A 19,750-nucleotide genomic window follows, 5' to 3' on the forward strand; every position below is an offset into this window, starting at 1 on the left:
CGCCCCCCGCAGCCTCGGGCCCGCCTCCTGCACCCTAGTCCCCGCCCCCTCCCTCGGGCCCGCCCCGGCCGTAGGCGACGCCTGCGCAGTGCGGCCTAAGGGGCGGTCGTTGTCCTCCCGCCGCCGACCGGCCGGCAAGCGCCATGGAGGAGGAGGTGAGGCAGGAGGAGGAGACCGGCCTGGGGCGGGCCCAGACCCCCCGGGCGCTCCGAGACCCCCCTCAGGCCGCCTGGGTTCCGCCGCGTCACCGCGGCCGGTAGATGCCCAGGCCCGGCCAGAGTCCCCGCTTGCCCCCCCGCGCCCCCGGCCCGGCCTTGCCAGGTCCCCCCTGGGCCCAGCGCGGTGTCAGGGTCAGCAGTTCTCTCGGATCTCGGGACAGGTGAGCCCCTTGATGAAGGCCACGGTCCTGATGCGGCAGCCCGGGCGGGTGCAGGAGATCGTGGGCGCCCTCCGCAAGGGCGGAGGAGACCGCTTACAGGTACCGCGGTGGGGAGCTAGGTCGGGGCGGCCGGGTGGGGTGGGGGGTGACTGGGAAGGTGGCCTGCCCAGTGTGCCTTCCCGCATCACTGCGCACACCTGCAAGCAAGCCCTCAGCCCCTAGAAATGGCCAGGGTCCGGAGGGCAGAACTGTCTTGCCTTGCGGGAGAGCCCACCTACCCGAAAAACCTAAATACCAAATTTCTCAATAATGTCATGCTGTAGAAAGCATCTCACACCAGGCTTCGGGCCTCACTGTCCACACCAGCCGAGGTTGGTGGGCTCTCCAAGAATGTGCAGGGCTGGGATGGGCCAGAAGATGGAGGCCTCTTAGGAAAGACCAGAGCATTGAGCCGGGTGCTACTGAAAGAGTGGAAGGAGTCCTGATGGTGCAGTCCCCACCCCCACCCTCAACGTGGCTGAGTGTCTTAAGGGTTACAACTGATACTAACTAGGACTAGTTCTTCCTTCCCTCTGCTGCCCTCCCTAACTCCCCCAGGGCTTTGCCCAGGGCTGGGCACTGGCCGCTCAGACTTCCTTAATCACCTTCCAGGCTGGCACGGGGCCATGCCTGAAGGAGCCTGTCTAGGCATCATCTCTCTTTTGCATTTTAGGTCATTTCTGATTTTGACATGACCTTGAGCAGGTTTACATATAATGGAAAGCGATGCCCTTCTTCTTACAGTAAGTCACAAACTAGCTTGCTTTCTTGGGCTTGACAGATGATGACTTCTAAAGGGCAAGTAAAAGGAGTTCTGTGTTTTTGCAGATATTCTGGATAACAGCAAGATCATCAGTGAGGAGTGCCGGAAAGAGGTGGGTTACTCCCTTCTTTGCTCAGAAATAGCTAACATGTCCTATGTCAAATGGTTCCTCAAAGATTCCAGGATAGAGACCTTAAAATATGAAATTTTTTTTTTTTAATTGTTGTGATGGGAATTCCTATTGTGGCTCAGCAGGTTAAGAACCCGACACAGTGTCCACGAGGTTGTGGGTTTGATCCCTGGCCTCACTGGGCATTGCTGCAAGCTTCAGCGTTGGTCGCAGATGTAGCTTGGATCCAATGCTGCCATGGCTATGGTGTAGGCTGGCCGCTGAAGCTCTGATTTGACCCCTAGCCTGGGAACTTCCACATGACTTGGGTTCGGCCCTAAAAAGTGAAAAAAAAGAAAAGAAACACTGAGAATTTTAACACATTTTGGGCGTTCTGCCTTTACCCGTCTTTGTATTTAATCTTTTGGACTAATGGTCAGGGGCCCCATTTGATCTCATATATTCCGAGATGATGTGCATATTAAAATTAAAATTCTTTGCTCAGTCAATTCCCATTTTTATTGTGCTCTGTTGTTGACTGATTTCGTATGATGCCCGAAGTGGCCCCCCCTAGAGCACCGAAGGTCCTGGTTGTGGAAGGTAGCCTTAGCCAGAGAACGTGCACGTGGAGACTCCCGTGAGGTTGTCCTCTTGACATTGGCAGTGTGGTGGAGTTATCCCCAAACATGATGTGTCCCAAACTAGTCTTCTAGTTCCACTTTCATGATTTTTGCCAGATGTGTGTAAATTGTCATGCTTTTAAAGATCTGAAGGCACTTAACTTGGAAAAGAAACAATCTTTATGAAAGCACGAGTTTGATGTGCTAGTTTTCTTTTTCTCACATTACATTAAAATGCGTCCTGGGAGTTCCCATTGTGGCGCAGCAGAAACGAATCCGACTAGTATCCATGAGAACGCTCATTTGATCCCTGGCCTCACTCAGTGGGTTAAGGATCCCGTGTTGCCGTGAACTGTGGTGTAGGTCGTAGATGTGGCTTGGATCCAGCATTGCTCTGGCTGTTGTGTAAGCCAGCAGCTGTAGCTCTGATTCTGCCCCTAGCCTGGGAACTTCCATGTGTTGAAGATGCAGCCCTAAAAAACAAAAAAACAAACAAACAAACCAAAAAAAACCCACACATCCCAAAGCACTAAAATAAAAGTGCTTTTATCCATGTGCCTCCCTAAAGCTATCTTGCCTTCCACCTGAGGAAGTATACCACATCTGGGAAAGTACAGCATTTAATGAGGTCTTTTTTTTTTTTTTTTGTCTTTTCTAGGGCCGCTTCTGCGACATATGGAGGTTCCCAGGTTAGGGGTCGAATTGGATCTGTAGCCGCCAGCCTACACCAGAGCCACAGCAACTCGGGACCCAAGCCTAGTCTTCGACCTACCCCACAGCTCATGGCAATGCCAGATTCTTAACCCACTGAGCAAGGCCAGGGATCGAACCCTCAACCTCATGGTTCCTAGTCGGATTCATTAACCACTGAGCCACGACGGGAAATCCCCATTTAATCAGTTCTTAACGATTCAATGCTGATGCCTGAGCTAATTTACAACAACAGCAGCAGCAGCACAGTTCCAGTAAGCCTGGCATCTGATAGCCATAGCTCTTTGTGTTGTTGATGCTATCTCACTGTCTTGGGGGAGTGCAGAGGGCTGGCCAGCTCTGCAGATCCAGGCACTCCCTCTCCTGAAGCTGCATCATCTGCATCCTCAGGCTGGACCGTAGGACTCTGCTGGGTAAACTTGATGTGGACTAATGGCTTTTCTCTTCCTTTGGCCGTCACAGCTCAAAGCGCTTCTCCACCACTATTATCCAATTGAGATTGACCCAGACCGGACCATCAAAGAGAAGTTACCCCACATGGTGGAGTGGTAAGTGATGGTGGTGGTGAAACACCTCTGGCCCTCACGGTGGATTAGTCTGGAAGGGGGCATAATTTTCCTGAGCTTTGGGCAGCTGCAGGCTCCTTTATCTTACTAAGAGCTTATCAGCTGAATGCCACAAGCCCTCCTGTGAGAACAAACGGTCCAACACAGCCAGGCTATTCGTGGCTTCTGCTAGAGTAGAGGGTTTACTGAGAATCCTTGGAATGAGTTAGAAGCCCCTTAGTTTTAGGGAATAAGTGCTTTTTTTTCTTTTCTCCTTTTTAGGGCTGTATCTGCAGCATATGGAGGTTCCCAGGCTAGGGGTCGAGTCAGAGCTGCAGCTGCTGGCCTACCCCACAGCCACAGCAATGCTGGATCCGAGCCCCATCTGCAACCTACAACGCAGCTTGCGGCAAAGACAGATCCTTAACCCACTGAGCCCCCCAGGAATTGAACTTGAGTCCTCATGGATACTAGTCAGCTTCTTAACCCTCTGAGCCACAACAGGACCTCTGGGAATAAGTGCTCTGGGGAGATAACCCTCCTAAGGAAACTAGTTATCATTAGGCAGAGCCCCAGTTCTGTCACAGAGGAGGGATTCGGAAGAGCTTTGACGCCAGCAGCCGCTCACCCAGCTCTCGTCTGCTGTGCTGTTGTTTCACCCTCTTCCTTTAAGGGCCCTCGAGGAAATGGTTCTGGGGGAGAGAATGGGGCCATCTCTGTCAGTTACTCTAGAGGGGGCTCAGCCCCGAGGTGGGAAAGGACACTTTACTTAGTGTTTGAATTTGGGGTTTTGTGAGATGTCTGTTTCCAGGTGGACCAAAGCACACGATCTCCTGTGCCAGCAGAGGATTCAGAAGTTTCAGATAGCCCAGGTGGTGAGAGAATCCAGCGCCATGCTTAGGTGAGCTGCCTGCTTTGGTGAACCTTGCTGCCAGACTGTGTGGGATGGCTTTGCTCTCAGAGGAGAGGCCGGAGTGGAGAGGAGACAGTTGCTGGGAGAGTCAGAAGAGACCTGACACTGCTAGTGGCTGCTGCGGAGGTCTTGCTTTTCCTCTCTGGGCACAGCCAGAGCGTCTTCTACCCCTGCGTATGGCCTAGGACACAGTGTGCTGATGGTGGATGTGATGTGACCATGACCAGGGCTCCAGCTCCTAGAACAAGCAGCGTCCAGCTCATTTTTCCCAATGAGAAAAGGACTTTTAGGGTTCTCATGGTGACTGGCGTTCTTTTTTGTTTGTTTACTTTGCTTTTTAGGGCTTACCTGTGTCATATGGAAGTTCCTAGGCTGTACCTTTGAATTGGAGCTGCAGCTGCCGGCCTACACCACAGCCACAGCAATGCGGGATCCTTAACCCACTAAGCGAGGCCAAGGATCGAACCCTCATCCTCGTGGATACTAGTCGGGTTTGTAACCCGCTGAGCCACAATGGGAACTCGGGTGACTGGTGTTCTTTATCCAGACATGGGAGTTGGCCCAGGCCCCTTGATCATCGGTGGCCGTCACAGTGCAGCTCTCAGCTGGAGTGCTCTTTAGTGGAGGAGGGATGGGGGCGCGTAGAGGAAGGAGAGGGGCTAGCTCACGGAAAGCCAGGAGAACAGACACGTGCAGACCCAGTAAGTGCCGGGTGGGTTTGGGGTGTTCCCTGGTGAAGCTCCCCGGGGAGAGCTGCCTGGTTATATTTTGCTCAGGCAAAATAATCCAGAAACAAACATATATGGGCTCATTTATATGAGGTTTGGGGGCAGGCAGAAGTAATGAGTGGTGATGATTGGGGTGATGGCCTTGACAGGGAAGGGACGTGAGGGAACCTTGATCTGCTGAGTAATTACATGGGTGGAGACATAATGTAAATATTAATTGAGCTGAACACTTAAGATGGGTGCACTTTAGCATTTACTCCATGTGTTTTATGCCTCAATTTAAAATGTTTTTTGGAGTTCCCTTCATGGCTCAGTGGTTAACGAACCCGACTAGCGGACATGAGAACCTGGGTTTGATCCCTGGCCTTGCTCAGTGGGTCAAGGATCTGGCGTTGCCGTGAGCTGCGGTGTAGGTCGCAGATGCGGCTCGGATCCCACGTTGCTGTGGCTATGGTGTAGGCCGGCAGTTGTAGCTCCGATTAGATCCCGAGCCTGGGAACCTCCATATGCTGCCAGTGCAGCCCGAAAATAGCAAAAAAAAAAGGTTTTAAAAAATTAAAACATATGTAGCCCAAATAGAGAATTAAGAACAGTCACAGAGGCCATTTCAGAACGATTCATCTTTTTCAGGGATGGCTACAAGACGTTCTTCCACACCCTCTCCCAGAACCACGTTCCCCTTCTCATCTTTTCCGCGGGCATTGGCGATGTCCTGGAAGAGATTATTCGGCAGAGGAGAGTGTTCCACCCCAACATTCACGTTGTGTCTAACTACATGGAGTTTGACGAAGAGGTGAGCCACATCTCATTTGGGCTGGGACGGGGGGCGGAGGACAGCCAGCTAGGGTGCTTCCCCCTAAATGTTAAGCCTGATGGGAGGAAGAAAGGAGAGGTGAAGGCCTGCTGGCTTCTTTGCAGGTATTTATCTATTAACGCCAGTTAAAGACAGTTGCTTTTAAAGGACCCATTCTTGGGCGTTTGGCCAACAGTTGCTCTGTGCCAGAGAGGACCTAGTTTCAGCGTCAGCCAGGCTCTGTGTCACTCTCATGGGCTAGGTGCCATCCTAGGTACTCAAGGGCCTGGACTTGGACTTGTTTTTCTTCTTCTTTTTTTTTTGCTTTTTTACAGCCATACCTGTAGCACGTGGAAGTTCCCAGGCTAGAGGTTGAATCAGAGCTGCAGCTGCCAGCCTACACCACAGCCACAGCAACGCTGGATCTTTAACCCACTGAGTGAGGCCAAGGATCAAACCTGCATCCTTATGGATCCTAGTTGGGTTTGTTACCGCTGAGCCACGACGTGAACTCCCCGGGCTTGTTTTTTTGAGCCAGAGGAGGGCTGCTCTGACTCACCCATGGCTCTGGCTTCTTCCCCTTAAAACCAGGGCTGGAAATTTCATCCCTTTGACCTGTGGTTAGATTGTGGCCCGTGGCGGGGTCAGCACGCCTGTAGCCAGGGCAGTGCTTGTATTATGGGCTTCGTGCTTCCCCCACAGTAGGTGATCAACAGTATTTGATGGTCCCTGTTAGTTTAAACCAGGGCTTGTAAACTTTTTCTATAAAAGATCAGGTAACAAATACCTTAGGCTTTGTGGGCAATATGCTCTCTGTCACAGTACTTTTGTCACACAGAAAAGCAGCCACAGACAAGATGTAACAAGTGGACCCGGCCGTGTCCCAATAAAACTTCATTTACAAACGTAGGCCAAATCTAGCCCATGGGCCTTAGCTCGCTGACCCCTAGTGTCCACTACAACGAAGTTTTGGCATTGTCTTTGGCTTTCAGGATCCTCTTTCCTCTGTGGCAGAGATGGTGGAAAACTGGCCCGAGATGGGTCCCCTGTAGCCGTTCTGTCTCTCTCTTATTTAGGGTTTCCTAAAGGGATTCAAGGGCCAGCTCATACACACCTACAACAAGAACAGCTCCGTGTGTGAGAATTCCAGCTTCTTCCAGCAGCTTCAGGGCAAAACCAACATCCTCCTGCTGGGAGACTCCCTGGGGGACCTTACTATGGCCGATGGGGTTCCTGGTGTGGAGAACATTCTCAAGATCGGCTTCCTAAATGACAAGGTAGGTAGCTAGGGGACCCGGGCGCTTCGATTCCTATGAACACGTGCTTATTGAACACCTTCTGTGGGCCAGGCCCTGGGCGAAGTCTTAGAGGTCAGACACAAGCCAGAGTCTCCTCGGAAACAGGAGAGATGCCCAGTGGTTACAGCTGTGCGCGCCATACGTGGTGTGACCCACAGGTCAGAGCACGTCCTCAGAACCCACACTTACTGAGTGCTCGCCATGTGCCAGTTATTCTGTACAGTCATACTTCGATGTCGTGACTCTCAGACCCAGTTTACAAATGAGGAAACTGAGGCCAGGGGGTTAAGTAACCTGCCCAAGGTGACCTAGTTTAGAAAGTGGTTGGGGCTGATTACCAGTGCCCCTAAATCATAGCTGTAAGGCATGATGGAAATGGGAGACCTTGGCTTTCAGGATGTGGGTTTATAATTTAGAGAAGGAAAACAGAAGAACAGACCAGAGGTAGATGGGGTGAAAAGATGGTCACAGATGGTCACTGTGTGGGGTCAGGCTGGAAGGCCAGCCATCCCCACCCTCAGCCAAGCCGGTGCTGAAGCTTTGTCAAAATTCAGTCCAGACAGATTAGAGGCAACATCTGGTTTTTTGCTTCTAATCCCTGGGACTGTCCTTTTGAACCCGACCCCGGGGTTAACTGGGGCAGCCTGCGCCCAGGGCCATCTGTGTCTCCAAAGGGCAGGTCCCAGGAACCTTGAACTTCTCTTGGGGAGTCTCAGCTTGAATGCCCTCGTCTCCAGCCGCAGGTGCTCTACAGGGGCTGAGGGCAGAGTGTTTGGGGGACTCTCAGTCTCTGCTCCCCGGGCAGGTGGAAGAGTGGCGAGAGCGCTACATGGACTCCTATGACATCGTGCTGGAGAAGGACGAGACACTGGACGTGGTCAACGGGCTGCTGCAGCACATCCTGCAGCAGGAGGACTGGACAGAGATGCAGGGCCCCTGAGGGCATGCGCGAGGCCACGGCCCTTCGGGCTGTGATGGAGAGGGAGCCTCTGCCGAAGCTGCCCTGCTCTGAGCGCTGCTCCTCCCTGTGCATGTAGAGCAGAGACAAGTCCTGGGTGGCGGGAGCAGCTGGCCCTCGCCCGTCCCTCCTTTTCCCGGCCCCTTCGTTTGTGTTCTCCAGAGGCTTGAGGGAGCCTTGCCAGGCAGGAGAGCAACAACAACCATTCCAGATGAACTGTGGACATACGTGGTTTTAGCCCTTTAGGAGTCATTTGGTCCAGGGATCCTTTTGTCCAGAAGTTTTCAACACGGGAAGCTATTCTTCAAACAAATCTGATATGTGAAATAAACCAAAATAAAAAAAAGGACAAAATGCCTGTTCTGACTTGGGGGCAGCAGGTGGCAGGGTCTGTACCTCCTGGCCCTGGAGGCGCAGGAACCTCCAGAAAGCTGCTAGGGCCCCAGGAACACAGTTTGGAAACCACTGAATTAGCCCAGGAGACCCTCTGGTTTGACTTTGATTCTTTTGCAGCTGTCCGTTAAACTTGAAATTTGGTCGGATCAGCTGCATCTGGCTGTCCCTGTCTGCATGGCCCCCACTTTTTTTTTTCTTTTTGCTTTATTTTGGCCACACCTGTGGTATAGGAAATATCCAGGGCCAGGGATTGAACCCATACCACTGTTGCAGCTGTGGTGCAGGTTGCAGCTACAGCAAAGCCAAATCCTTAACTTCCTGCAAAGCCCCCTCTTTATGTGGATTTCCTCTTGTGCCCTTGGCTCCCATCCTTCCTCCTCCATCTGTGGGCCCAGGGCCGCTAAAACCGATGACTTAAGGAGGCTGAGTGTGGGGACCTGAAAGGAGCAGGCACTCTGGACAAAGTCACAGTCATTTCCTTACCTGCCTGCCTGGCTGCTGGAGCAGTTTATCCGAAGCTCTGAAGGGAAGGTAATGGGAGGGTTGACTCCCCTGCTGTGTGCACCCAGAGGCGTGCTGTTTAGTCCTCGTGGTGACCCTGCAGGAGGTGCAGGTCCATTCAGATGACTTGGAAGGTCCAAAGTTCAGGGAACTTGAGCCAGGTTTGCATTGTTTCTGACCAGAGCTGGCCTTCTCTCCTGCATCACGCTGCCTCCGTGCCGGCTTAGTACCGGTGGTGCTGTTAGGTTTGGAGGCTGGATCTGCAGCCACCATCAGGCCCGGAGGTACTTTCTGGATGCCTTGGCACCGGGAGTGTCAGTCACTGGCGGCTGTGGGGAGCAGCTACATCTTAGGGGGTCTTGGGCAAGTTCAGGTCCAGTCCAGTCATTTCGTCTCCCAAGCACTCCCGCGTTTCCCCCTCCTTGGGTGCCTTGGGTCTTCTCTGTGGCACTGGCCAGAGTCCAGGCAAGGCAGCTGAGGGCAGATGGCCTGACTGGTGGCTGAAGCAACTCCTCCCTCAGGACACCAGCAGTTTCTTTGTGGCAGGAGGGAGGCGCACGGGGCAGGTGGTTAACAGCTGGCAGCCAGGAGAGGCGGGGATATGGTATTAGAGCCCATCTATGGGGAGTTCCCGCTGTGGCTCAGTGGGTTATGAACTAGTATCCATGAGGAGACAGGTTGCATCCCTAACCTCACTCAGTGGGTGAAGGGTCTGGCGTTGCCGTGAGCTGTGGTGTAGGTCACAGATGTGGCTCAGATCCAGATGTGCTGCTGTGGCAGCTGCAGCTCTGATTCAGCCCCTAGCCTGGGAACCTCCATGTGCCACATGTGCAGCCCAGAAAATGAAAAAAATCTATGAAAAAGGAATCTGACCTGTACAGTTCAATTTAATCCAAGCTTTCTATGTTGTGTTTGAGCTGAGGGATCTTGTTTTTCCGTTTAGCTGAGACAACCAGCATCACATCTTCAGGCCTCTCCTGCAGGCCAAGACCTGGGGACACCGGGTCTGGATCTGACGGGCCGAGGAGACAGCCTGCTTTGTTCCCCTTCCTGCCAACGTCTGGGTCTAAGGGCCTCCGCCCCAGAAAGACCACATGCCAAGGCCTTTGGTTTAGTCTTTTATTTGGCACAAAGGAGAAAGGGATCTGACACCAGTTTCGTCTTTTGAGTGTGCAGAGCTCTGCCCACCTCCCTTTCACCCCTCACAGCCCGCAGTGAGCCCCCTCGTCCACGTTTATCTGAGCCCTGAACCAAGGATTTCATAGCCCTCGGGCCCAGGCAAGTAGGTTTCTTCATGACCCACCTTCGATTTTTTTCCTGTGCCTTGGCTCCTAGAGAAGGCAGCCTTCTTTAGGGATGAAAGGGGACATAAAACCCAGCCTTGACCTGCAGCATCCTGGTGGCACCTAAGCTACCACTGGACACAGCGAGGGGGGAACAGGACAGGTGAGGTAGGGCTGCCCTCCTGGAACCGCCCCTTCCCTAGGAACCAGCCAGAGCAGAGAGGGAAGCTGGAGGCCCATGTCCTGGGGAGTTGCCAGGACGGAGGAAGGGGACTACAGGCGGGGGTTCGAGGATGGTGAGGAACAGTAGAGGCAAAGGGGAAGTCGGGGGAGATGAAGACACGGTGAGCTTGGCCTTGTTCAGCGGCTGGTGATAGAGGGGAGATCTGGGCCAGGCCCAGCAGTGGCCTTGGCCAACCTCCAGAGCCCGCCGGTGCCCACATTGGCTTTGTAACTCCGAAGCTTTTAAGGAAGGGGTTTGGGGTTGGAAGAGAAAAACCGAACAGAGGCCTGTGCCGTGGATGTTCCTCTGGGGCAGTGGGAAGACCAGAGCTGTCCCCTCTGGCCACTTTTTAGATGCTTCCAGACCTCATCCCAGCAGAGGGGAGGGTGACTGTTGGAAAGTCAGCCCCACTGCCCAACTGTGCCCCTAGGACGTGGGCCTTTGCATTCGGGCCCGGCCTCTGCCCTTCAGAGCTCCTCATGGACTCGCTCCTGGTCTTCATCGGACTTCAGCTTGAGCTCCTCGACCGTGATCTTGCCATCCTGGTTGCGATCCTGATTCTGGAACATGTCTCCTATGGTTTTCTCTGGGTCCTGGCCCGGCAAGAGGCGTCCTTTGCCCTCACTGACTTGGGCCTTGATGAAGGTGGAGAACTGGGGCGAGGAGAGCCGAGGAGGGGAGAGTGAGCGTCTCGCGGGAGCAGCCGTGGTGGCCTTGGGAAGGGTTCCGAGGTGGAAGCCAGCCGGTGGGGACCAAGGAGGAACGCTGGCGCGGGTCCTGAGTGGGGCCAGGGCGGAGGGCGTGCACGAGGGACAGGCAGCCATGAGGGTAACGGGCTGCGTGGGCCACAGGGAAGGGCAGGGATGAGGGACTTAAGGCATAGTGACCTGCAGAAGGGTGGGAACACGGGTGCAGACAGGACAGCGGACATGCACTGTGTTCTTGTTGGAGGCCACCATGCAAGGGCGACAGCATGGGAGTGGTTATTAGAAGGAGCGACCTTCTCACCCACCTCCTCCGGGGACACCTCGCCATCCTTGTTGAGGTCCAGGTCTTCAAACAGGTTGGCAGGAGGGTCCTCGTGCCACACAAACAGGTAGCCCGTGGGCAGCCCATCCTCCCGGGACACCAGCTCCACCTCAAACAGCAGCACCGCACTGCCAGGGACCCCTCGGGCTGGAGGGAGGGAGGAGAGAAGGGGAGGGGCTGGGTCCCCTTTCCCAGCAGCCTGCGCAGTGTGCTCCCGGCCTGCAGGCTTCAGTTAACCCCCCTTGGGGGCTGGACAGGGGGGCATGGGATGTTTAAAGAACCCTCTGGAAGGCTTCCCTCCTCCCACCAGCTGTCAAAGCCCCAGGCGGGCAGGGGCAGAGAGGAGGCCAGTCTGCCGCTCACCTCCGCTCTCTCCGTGGGCCAGGTGTGGGGGGACCACAACCTGCCGCCTCTCTCCCACACACATGCCCTGCAGGCCCGTGTCCAGGCCTTCGATCACCTTGTGAGCCCCCAGAGTTGCCTCCTGAGGGGCCCCGTAGTCATGGCTGGAGGGAGAGCAGATTCCCAGGTCAGTGGCCACCCTTGTCCCCCTGCCAGTTCACCTCCCATTGTCCCCAGCCGGCCCAGTTCCCAAGTCACTCCTGGTGCAGCCCCACAGGGCAGGTGCAGGGGCCCAGCGGTTCAGAGATAGGACCCCCTCTCATCTTGCCGCCGCCCTGAACTGCGGCCCTGGGCTCATCTCTTGCTGCTCCACTTTCCCTCCATAGAATGGAGCTAGCAGCTCCCCCCACCGCTCGCTTCACCCTCCCTTTGTCTGCGGAGTTTCAGCTCCTTGTGCTCCCTCCTCCCGCGTAGGTGGGAACGTGGGAGGGAAGCCAGAGTGTGGGTGCTGCCAGGAGGACTCCCCATGCCTGGGCCCACCCACCTGCCCAGCCCTGGCCCTGCCCCAGACCCACGAGGAGAAGAGCCTGGTGCCATCCAGCAGAGAGCAGTTGTAGTGGTAGCGAACAAAGTCCCCGAGCTTGGCCGTCTCGTTGCAGGGCTCGGGGGGCCGGAACAGTGTCTTGATTTCCACGGGATCCGCAGGGTTGTGGAAGTCGATGACGTGGACATCGAAGATCAGCACAGCGGAGCCAGGGATCTTTTCTCCTGGGGCCAAAATGGGGTTGTGGATCAGCTGGGGTCTAAGAGCGGCTGCTTTAGGTCCCCACAGCAGCCCCTAGACCTTCCCTGTCCTGGGGTCTTCAATAAGGATAGGATGTTTGTCCACAGAGTCAACTTTTTTTTTTTAAGTGCCGCACTCGTGGCATATAGAGTTTCCAGGCTAGGGGTCGAATCGGAGCTGCAGCTGCTGGCCTATGCCACAGGCACAGCCACGCAGGATCCGAGCCATGTCTGCAACGTACACCACAGCTCACTGCAACGCCAGATCCTTAACCCACTGTGCGAGGCCAGGGATCGAACCTGCATGGTTCATGGTTCCAAGTCAGGTTTGTAACCCGCTGAGCCACAACAGGAACTCCCTCAACTCTTCTAATAACCTCTGGGGGGTGAGGAGGAAGGGGAAGGGAAGGGAGGGGGAGGGCGTGCCAGTTGGAAAACCCTTTACGCATATATTGCAACCACTCAATAACGTACCCTTACTGACCAAAGTGATTGGTCCCATTTTACAGGTGAGCACACCGAGGCTTCCAGTGAAGCTGAGACACAAATCCAGGTCTCTACTTGCTAGGCCTGTGCTGTTTTTGTTCTTCCATAACCACCCTCCCTCCCCAAGCTCAGGAGTTGCTGCCCTTCTCCAGTGTGGAACACGAGAAGCAGGGGACCATCCCGGGAGAAAAGGATGGAGTCCTTGTGGCAAGAGTTGGATGGGGGACCAGGGACCAGTTTTGGTGACGAGGGGGGCAGAGCAGTGGCTGGAATCACACCCCTCCCTCCCGGGTCAGGGGGAAGGTCAGGAGCTGGGGTGTTGGCTTGGGGAACGGGGAACAAGCTTACCAGTCCCGTTCTCCCCGTAGGCGAGGTGGGGGGGGATGGTGATCCTCCGGCGCTCCCCCGCACACGAGCCCTGCAGCCCCTGGTCCATCCCGGGGATAATGTAACCCTGCCCCACGTAGGTATTGTAGGTGTGGTTGCGGGAGTAGCTGCGATATAAGGCGGGAGGCCAGCAAGGGCGTCACAGGGGCCCCGCCCTTCCAGGCAGCTGAGAGCCGCCCCCAGCTGCTGCCTCGGGTGAGCCCACACCCACACCCGGCTCTTCCCTTCCAGCCTGGCTGTTCCCTTCCAGCCTCGGCTTCTCTGCCCTTCCCCCCTCCCCAGCCCCCGCGGTTCTTCTCAGGACCCCCCTGACCTGGAATCAAAGAGGGTACCATCCATCAGGGAGCCGTTGTAGTGGTAACGCATGAAGTCCCCAGCCACGGCCCTCCGCACGCAGCCAGGTGGCAGCTCCAGCGTCTCCAGCTGGACAGTGTCCTTGGGGTTGTGGACGTCAATCAGTAGGACATGGAAGACGAGGGAGGCCTGCGGGGGGATCACAGTCCCTGGGGAAGGGATAGGCTTGAACCATACAAGTGGAGAGCAAAACAGGGCTCTCAGGGAGGCGTAAGTGAGCATCACGCAAAAAGGCGCCAACCCTGGTTTCCAGAGCGCTTTCCTGCTCATCAGCAGCCCGGGTTGGTTCTTCCCTTGCGAGACCTAAGCTGAGTTTTTCCCAGGAGCCACCACCAGCCCATACTGAGCCTTTGTGTGAATCAGGATAAAGCACCTCTTCTTAGGGAAGTCATCACCAAGGGCTAGATTTCGTCCCTACTTGCCTCCTTGGCTAGATGTCCTTGTGCAGTACACAACCTGAACAACTGTGTGCAGCCCACTTCCAGAGAATCCCCAGGTCCCTGCCTGCCCTCACCATAGCCTTTCTCGCCATAGGCCAGGAATGGAGGGATGATGATCTTCCTTCTCTCTCCAGGACACATGCCCAGCAGCCCCTGATCCATGCCCTTGATTAGCCAGCCAGAGCCCACGTAGGTATCATAAGTGCTGCCCCTGCTGTAGCTGCAGAGAATGAGGTAGAGTTGATAGGAGAGGTAGGGTGGCTCCCGGACCCCCTGCTGAGTGCCACCATCCCCAGAAACCCAAGGCTCCCTCCAGCCCTTACCTGGTGTCGAAGGCGGTGCCATCCAGCAGCGTGCCATTGTAGTGGTAGCGGACAAAGTCGCTGTCCTGGACCATGCGGGGGCAGTGGGGTGGGCGCAGCAAGGTGGTCACCTGCACGGTGTCCGCCTTGTTCCACACATCCAGCAGGACCACGTCGAAGTAGAGGGTGGCATCCGGGGGAATGAGCCCCGCTGAGTTAGGGGCAGGCCCCAGGAGTGGGGGGCAGAGTAGAGGTCTGAGCATCCTGCTTGGCCTCCCCCTCCACCATCCCTCGTTCCCCTTCTGTCAAGCTAGGATCCCACCAAGGACCCTGTTATCTGCCTTCCTCTCACCCCAGGGGCAGGAGAAGGAAACTCTAATCCCAGACCTGCCACTCTTCTGCCTGTGCGGTGTGACCCTGGAAAGTCACTCTCTGTCTCTGAGCGGCAGTTTTCTGCCTTCTGGTGTCCTCCACCCCCTTGGCCGGGCCCCAGCCCTCCTTACCCACGCCGATGCTGCCGTAGCCCAGGTGCGGAGGCACGATGAGGCGTCGCCGCTCATTGACGCACATGCCCATGAGGCCCCGGTCCATGCCGGTGATGAGGCGCCCCACGCCCACCACGATGGCCACCAACGTGTGTCGGTCATAGCTGGAGGAGGGAGGGGACTGATGGGACACAGTGGCCTCTGCCCCGGCCACCTATATGCACAGGTGCACACACACGCTTACACACAATCCCCCTGCCTACACACAGATGTGCTCCTCCTTGCTTCAAGCCTCCCTCCCAGGTGGGACGCTCACCTGAATAGGATGGGTTGTAACAAAAAGAAGTCCCCGGAGTTCCCACTGTGGTTCAGCGGGTTAAGGACCCGACATAGCCTCCATGAGAGTGCAGGTTCAATCCCTGGTCTCGCTCAGTGGGTTGAGGATCTGGCTTTGCCGTGGGCAGATGTGGCTCAGATCCAGATGTGTTGCTGTGGCTGTGGCGTAGGCCGGCAGTTGCAGCTCTGATTTGAACCCTAGCCTGGGAACTTCCATATGCCATAGGCGAGGCTGTAAAAAGAAAAAAAAAAAAATCCCTAAGGAGGCCAGGGGCTTTTAACAGGCTTGTTTGCAGCTATTGTCTGCTGACAGAGTGGGAAGCACAGCACCCAGGGGACCAGGACCAGTTTTTGAGCGCTGAATGATAACCCAGATGAAATATTTGGCATTTTGCAATCATTATCTTATTACTTTTTTTTTTTTTGGCTGTGTCCATGGCATGTGGAAGCTCCTGAGCCAAGGACTGAACCCAAACCACAGTGACCCGAGCCACTGTAGTGATGATGCCAGATCCTTAACCCGCTGCGCCACCAAAGAACTCCCTCAGCATCTTATTTAGTTCTCTCCCCTGTGGGATGGGCATTATTGAGTTCATTTTTCTTTTCTTTTTTTTTTAAAGATATATATGTTTTCATTTTTGCTTTTTAGGGCCACACCTGTGGCATATGGAGGTTCCCAGGCTAGGGGTCAAATAGGAGCTACAGCTGCCGGTCTACACCACAGCCACAGCAATGCAGGATCCAAGCCATGTCTCCAGCCTACACCACAGCTCATGGCAATTCTGGATCCTTAAACCACTGAGTGAGGCCAGGGATCGAACCCAAAACCTCATGGATACTAATCAGATTCATTTCCACTGCGCCCCAATGGGAACTCCTGATTTCATTTTTCTTATAAGAAAAGTTGAGACTTGAAAGAACTAGTGGAGTTTCTGTCGTGGTACAATGGAAGCAAATCCGACTAGGAACTATGAGGTTACAGGTTCCATCCCAGCCTCACTCAGTGGGTTAAGGATCTGGTGTTGCCGTGAGCTGTGGTGTAGGTCACAGACACGGCTAGGATCCCCCGTTGCTGTGGCTATGGCTGTGGCGTAGGCCGAAAGCTGTAGCTCTGATTTGACCCCCAGCCTGGGAACCTCCATATGCCGCAGGTGCGGCCCTAAAGAAAACACAAAAGACAAAAAAAAAAGAAAGAAAGAAAAAAGAAAGAGTTCCTGTCGTGGCACAGTGGTTAACGAATCCGACTAGGAACCATGAGGTTGCGGGTTTGGTCCCTGCCCTTGCTCAGTGCGTTAACGATCCGGTGTTGCTGTGAGCTGTGGTGTAGGTTGCAGACACGGCTCGGATCCCGCGTTGCTGTGGCTCTGGCGTAGGCTGGCGGCTACAGCTCAGAATCGACCCCTAGCCTGGGAACCTCCATATGCCGAGGGAGCGGCCCAAAGAAATAGCAAAAAGACAAAAAAAAAAAAAAAGAAAGAAAGAAAGAAAAAAGAAAGAAAGAACAAGTGACTTGTCCAGGGTCACACAGCTAAGGTCTGATCTGCTAAATTCCAAAGCCCATGTTTGGGCCACCCCACCATCAACTCATTGAGAAAAGGGAAGGGAAGCAGAGCTAGGTGGTGGGGAGAGGAATTGGTTTTCCATTTTGAAAAAGCCTATTCTTTTTAAAAAAATCTTTTTTTCTTTTTACAGCCGTACCTTCGGCACATGGAGGTTCCCAGGCTAGGGGTCAAATTGGAGCTGCAGTTGCCAGCCTCCACCACAGCCACCTTGACAGTGGATCCAAGCTGCATCTGCGACCTACACCGAAGGTTGAGGCAATGCTGGATCCTTAACCCACTGAGCCAGGCCAGGGATCAAACCCACATCCTCACAGACACTATGTTGGGTTCTTAACCCACAGAGCCCCAAGAGGCTCTCCAAAAAAGGCCTATTCTAAAATTGCCATGGCGGAGTTCCCATTGTGGCGCAGTGGTTAATGAACCCGACTAGGAACCATGAGGTTGCGGGTCTGTTCCCTGGCCTCGCTCAGTGGGTTGAGGATCCAGCATTGCCATGATCTGTGGTATAGGTCGCAGATGCGGCTGGGATCTCAAGTTGCTGTGGCTCTGGCGAAAGCCAGCAGCTACAGCTCCGATTCGACCCCTAACCTGGGAACCTCCATATGCCGAGGGTGTGGCCCTAGAAAATACAAAAAAATAAATGAATAAGAAAATTAAATTGCCATGGCTCTTATTTGCTCTTAGTTATAGTTTTAATTTACCCCAAGTTTCAGAAGTTAAGGAAGGATGGGAGATTATTATTTTGATGGAATGGGCCATGGGTTATGAAAGTTTTCCAAACTTAGCACTGCACGCACTGGGCCCAGACTGGATCCAAAAGTCCCCATCTGAGCCCCCATCAGGGAGGGGACCCCTTCCAACCCCTCCCCCACTTCCTGGCAGCCATGGGCTCCAAGGCTACTCCTGGCTACTGCCTAAACCTCATTTTGCCCCGTGAGCTGGCTGGATGTCTGGCCTGCTTCCTTCACAGCGCCGTGGTGAGAGCCCTGGCGTGGCAACAAGTGTCTACCAGTAAAGCACAACCCGAGTTCTCTCCAGAGTGAAGGTTAATGGGTACTGGACCTGCTTTCAGACTGCCAGGCACTGTGTGAAGTTCACTTTCATTCATCACCTGCAGTCCTTACATCAACCTTAGGCAGTAAGGACTCTCTTTTTCAGACTGTTTTTAATCTCCTTTTTTCACACGAGGAGAGTAAAGCTTAGAGAGGTAAAATTCCTATGTCCATGATAACAGCCTGGCTTTGAACCCAGGGTCTTAGCATCAGGGGTTCTTTTTAAAAAAACTTTTTTTTTTTAAGGCCGCACCTGCAGCATATGGAGGTTCCCAGACTAGGGGTCGAATCAGAGCTGCAGATGCCGGCCTGTATCACAACCGAAGCAAGTCAGGATCCAAGCCACATCTGTGACCTATGCTGCAGCTTGTGACAACGCCAGGTCCTCAACCTACTGAGCAAGGCCAGGGAAGGAACCCACATCCTCAGGGACACCGTGTCGGGTTCTTAACCTGCTGAGCCACAAGGGGAACTCCCCAGGAATTCTTGTTCTTACCTAATATACTGCCTGCCTCCAAAACCATGGCCACTAATTTCTATAGGCTGAGACATGCATTTGGGGGAAGGGTCTAAAGGGGACTGACTTCGTGGGGTGTGGTGCTGGGGCTTCAGTGTGTGGCCTACACCCAAAGTTTAACGGAGGCTGGCATACAGTGCTGACCTGCCTCCATCCAAAAAAAAAAAGAAAAAAGGACTTGCCAGAGCATACCAAAGGCCTAGACCAGAGCAGAAGCTGGTCTCTCAAACTCCAAGGCTGGCAAGATGGGTGGCAGCACTGGCCTGGTAGAGCTAAGATGGAGGGAGATGGGGGTGCAGGATTACAGGGCGAAGGAGGCATGAAAGCCCTTGGAGAAGCAGAGGGTGGCCTGTGTGACACACAGACAGATAAGGTCTCTACATGAAGCTATGTCTGACACTCTGGGATCCATCCTATTGTCTTAAAATGCCCATCAGCTTTACCCCAAGGGCTCCTGAAAACTTCCAACCCCTCCAAAATAGTTCCAACTTCCTCCCTCTTTTCTAGAGGCAAAAGCACTGGAACCAGAAAGGGAGACCGGGTGGATGGAAGGGTAAAGGGTCCTGGACTGAGACCAGTGGAGGATTCACACGCAGCGGGGACCATGCCCTTCCCCCCAGCTCTGTGGCCCAGAACCCACCTCCCCCTCAAAAGTTTTAAATAAAGCACTGCTTAGTAAATAGAGCGGTTTACCTTGATTATCAAGCACTTTTGGGGGAACAGAGGGAGCTTGTGTGAAAGAAACTGGGGTCCTTTGAAGGGCAAAGGTTTGAAGCTGAGGGCAGGGATGTCTCTGGGCAGATGGGTGTCTAGGAGTCCCTCCACCCAGGCTGCTAGGTTTGGGGTTAGGGGATCCATCGCGGTGTGTGTATGAGAATGCAGATACCGTTTAAAAGCAGCAACGAGGGAACCCCAGGACTGAAGGAGCCTGGGCCGGGTCTCAGGGAAGGGGGAAGAGTGAGTCTGAGGGCACCCAACCCATTACCTCGAGTCAAACTTCTTGCCATCCTCGAAAGTACCGTTGTAGTGGTAGCGCACAAAATCCCCCATCTGCACTTCCCGGGGACAGACCCTGGGGATGTGGTACCTCTCGATGACTACATCTTCCAGGGGGCCCCCGGCCGGGTTGGCGCGGCCCAGCCCCCTCCCCAAGGCCTGTGCCAGCAGCAGCAGCTGCAGCAGGGGGAGCCGGCGGAGGGTGTGGCTGGGGGGCCCCGCGCGGAACATGGTGCCTGGAGCCGGGACCGCGGGCAGTGAGGACGAGCGAGCGAGAGTCGCCGCCGCCAGACTCCTCTCCTCCTCCCCCCCTCCTCCTCGCAGAGCTGGCTCCCCCTCTTCCTGTCCGCCATGCCCACCCCCGCCCTGGCCGGTCCACGTGGAATGGGGGCTGGGAAGACTGAGCTGGCGGGGCGGGGG

The 19,750-nt window shown here is 54.7% G+C and overlaps 2 protein-coding genes across 5 annotated transcripts; one reads left to right on the forward strand and one right to left on the reverse strand.

The window, feature by feature from the left end:
- The first annotated feature begins 105 nt into the window (after positions 1-105).
- NT5C3B (5'-nucleotidase, cytosolic IIIB) lies at positions 106-8,214 on the forward strand. 4 transcript variants are annotated; one of them, XM_047758057.1, is made up of 9 exons: positions 107-155; positions 380-478; positions 1,092-1,161; positions 1,247-1,293; positions 3,084-3,169; positions 3,978-4,067; positions 5,438-5,600; positions 6,677-6,877; positions 7,704-8,214. In XM_047758057.1, the coding sequence occupies exons 1-9, from the start codon at positions 144-146 to the stop codon at positions 7,836-7,838; spliced, it is 903 nt and encodes a 300-aa protein (XP_047614013.1). In that variant the 5' UTR covers positions 107-143; the 3' UTR covers positions 7,839-8,214. The 4 variants fall into 4 exon arrangements, with proteins under 4 accessions (XP_047614015.1, XP_047614013.1, XP_047614014.1 ...); XM_047758059.1 differs by lacking the exon at positions 380-478 and having other exon boundaries at positions 106-155; XM_047758058.1 differs by lacking the exon at positions 3,978-4,067.
- Positions 8,215-9,858: 1,644 nt separating this feature from the next.
- On the reverse strand, positions 9,859-19,640 carry FKBP10 (FKBP prolyl isomerase 10). Its single transcript, XM_047758161.1, has 10 exons — positions 19,320-19,640; positions 14,886-15,031; positions 14,404-14,593; positions 14,155-14,300; positions 13,600-13,789; positions 13,248-13,393; positions 12,206-12,398; positions 11,652-11,794; positions 11,272-11,435; positions 9,859-10,912 (listed from the first exon to the last, which is right to left on the reverse strand). Exons 1-10 carry the CDS (start codon positions 19,559-19,561, stop codon positions 10,727-10,729), a joined length of 1,746 nt encoding a protein of 581 aa, XP_047614117.1. The 5' UTR covers positions 19,562-19,640; the 3' UTR covers positions 9,859-10,726.
- Between the last annotated feature and the right edge of the window lie 110 nt (positions 19,641-19,750).

Source organism: Phacochoerus africanus, chromosome 14 (assembly GCF_016906955.1).
Source record: "Phacochoerus africanus isolate WHEZ1 chromosome 14, ROS_Pafr_v1, whole genome shotgun sequence".
In the NCBI taxonomy this organism is placed as follows: Eukaryota; Metazoa; Chordata; class Mammalia; order Artiodactyla; family Suidae; genus Phacochoerus; species Phacochoerus africanus.

Coding starts and splice junctions, on each gene's coding strand:
- NT5C3B (XM_047758057.1), top strand. Junction 4,068..5,437: donor GAATCCAGCGCCATGCTTAG/GTGAGCTGCCTG, acceptor CATCTTTTTCAG/GGATGGCTACAAGACGTTCT. Junction 5,601..6,676: donor ACATGGAGTTTGACGAAGAG/GTGAGCCACATC, acceptor TCTCTTATTTAG/GGTTTCCTAAAGGGATTCAA.
- FKBP10 (XM_047758161.1), bottom strand. CDS start 19,561: ATGTTCCGCGCGGGGCCCCCCAGCCACACCCTCCGCCGGCTCCCCCTG. Junction 12,399..13,247: donor CTACGGGGAGAACGGGACTG/GTAAGCTTGTTC, acceptor TTTTGGCCCCAG/GAGAAAAGATCCCTGGCTCC. Junction 11,795..12,205: donor GGCACCAGGCTCTTCTCCTC/GTGGGTCTGGGG, acceptor CTCTCCCTCCAG/CCATGACTACGGGGCCCCTC.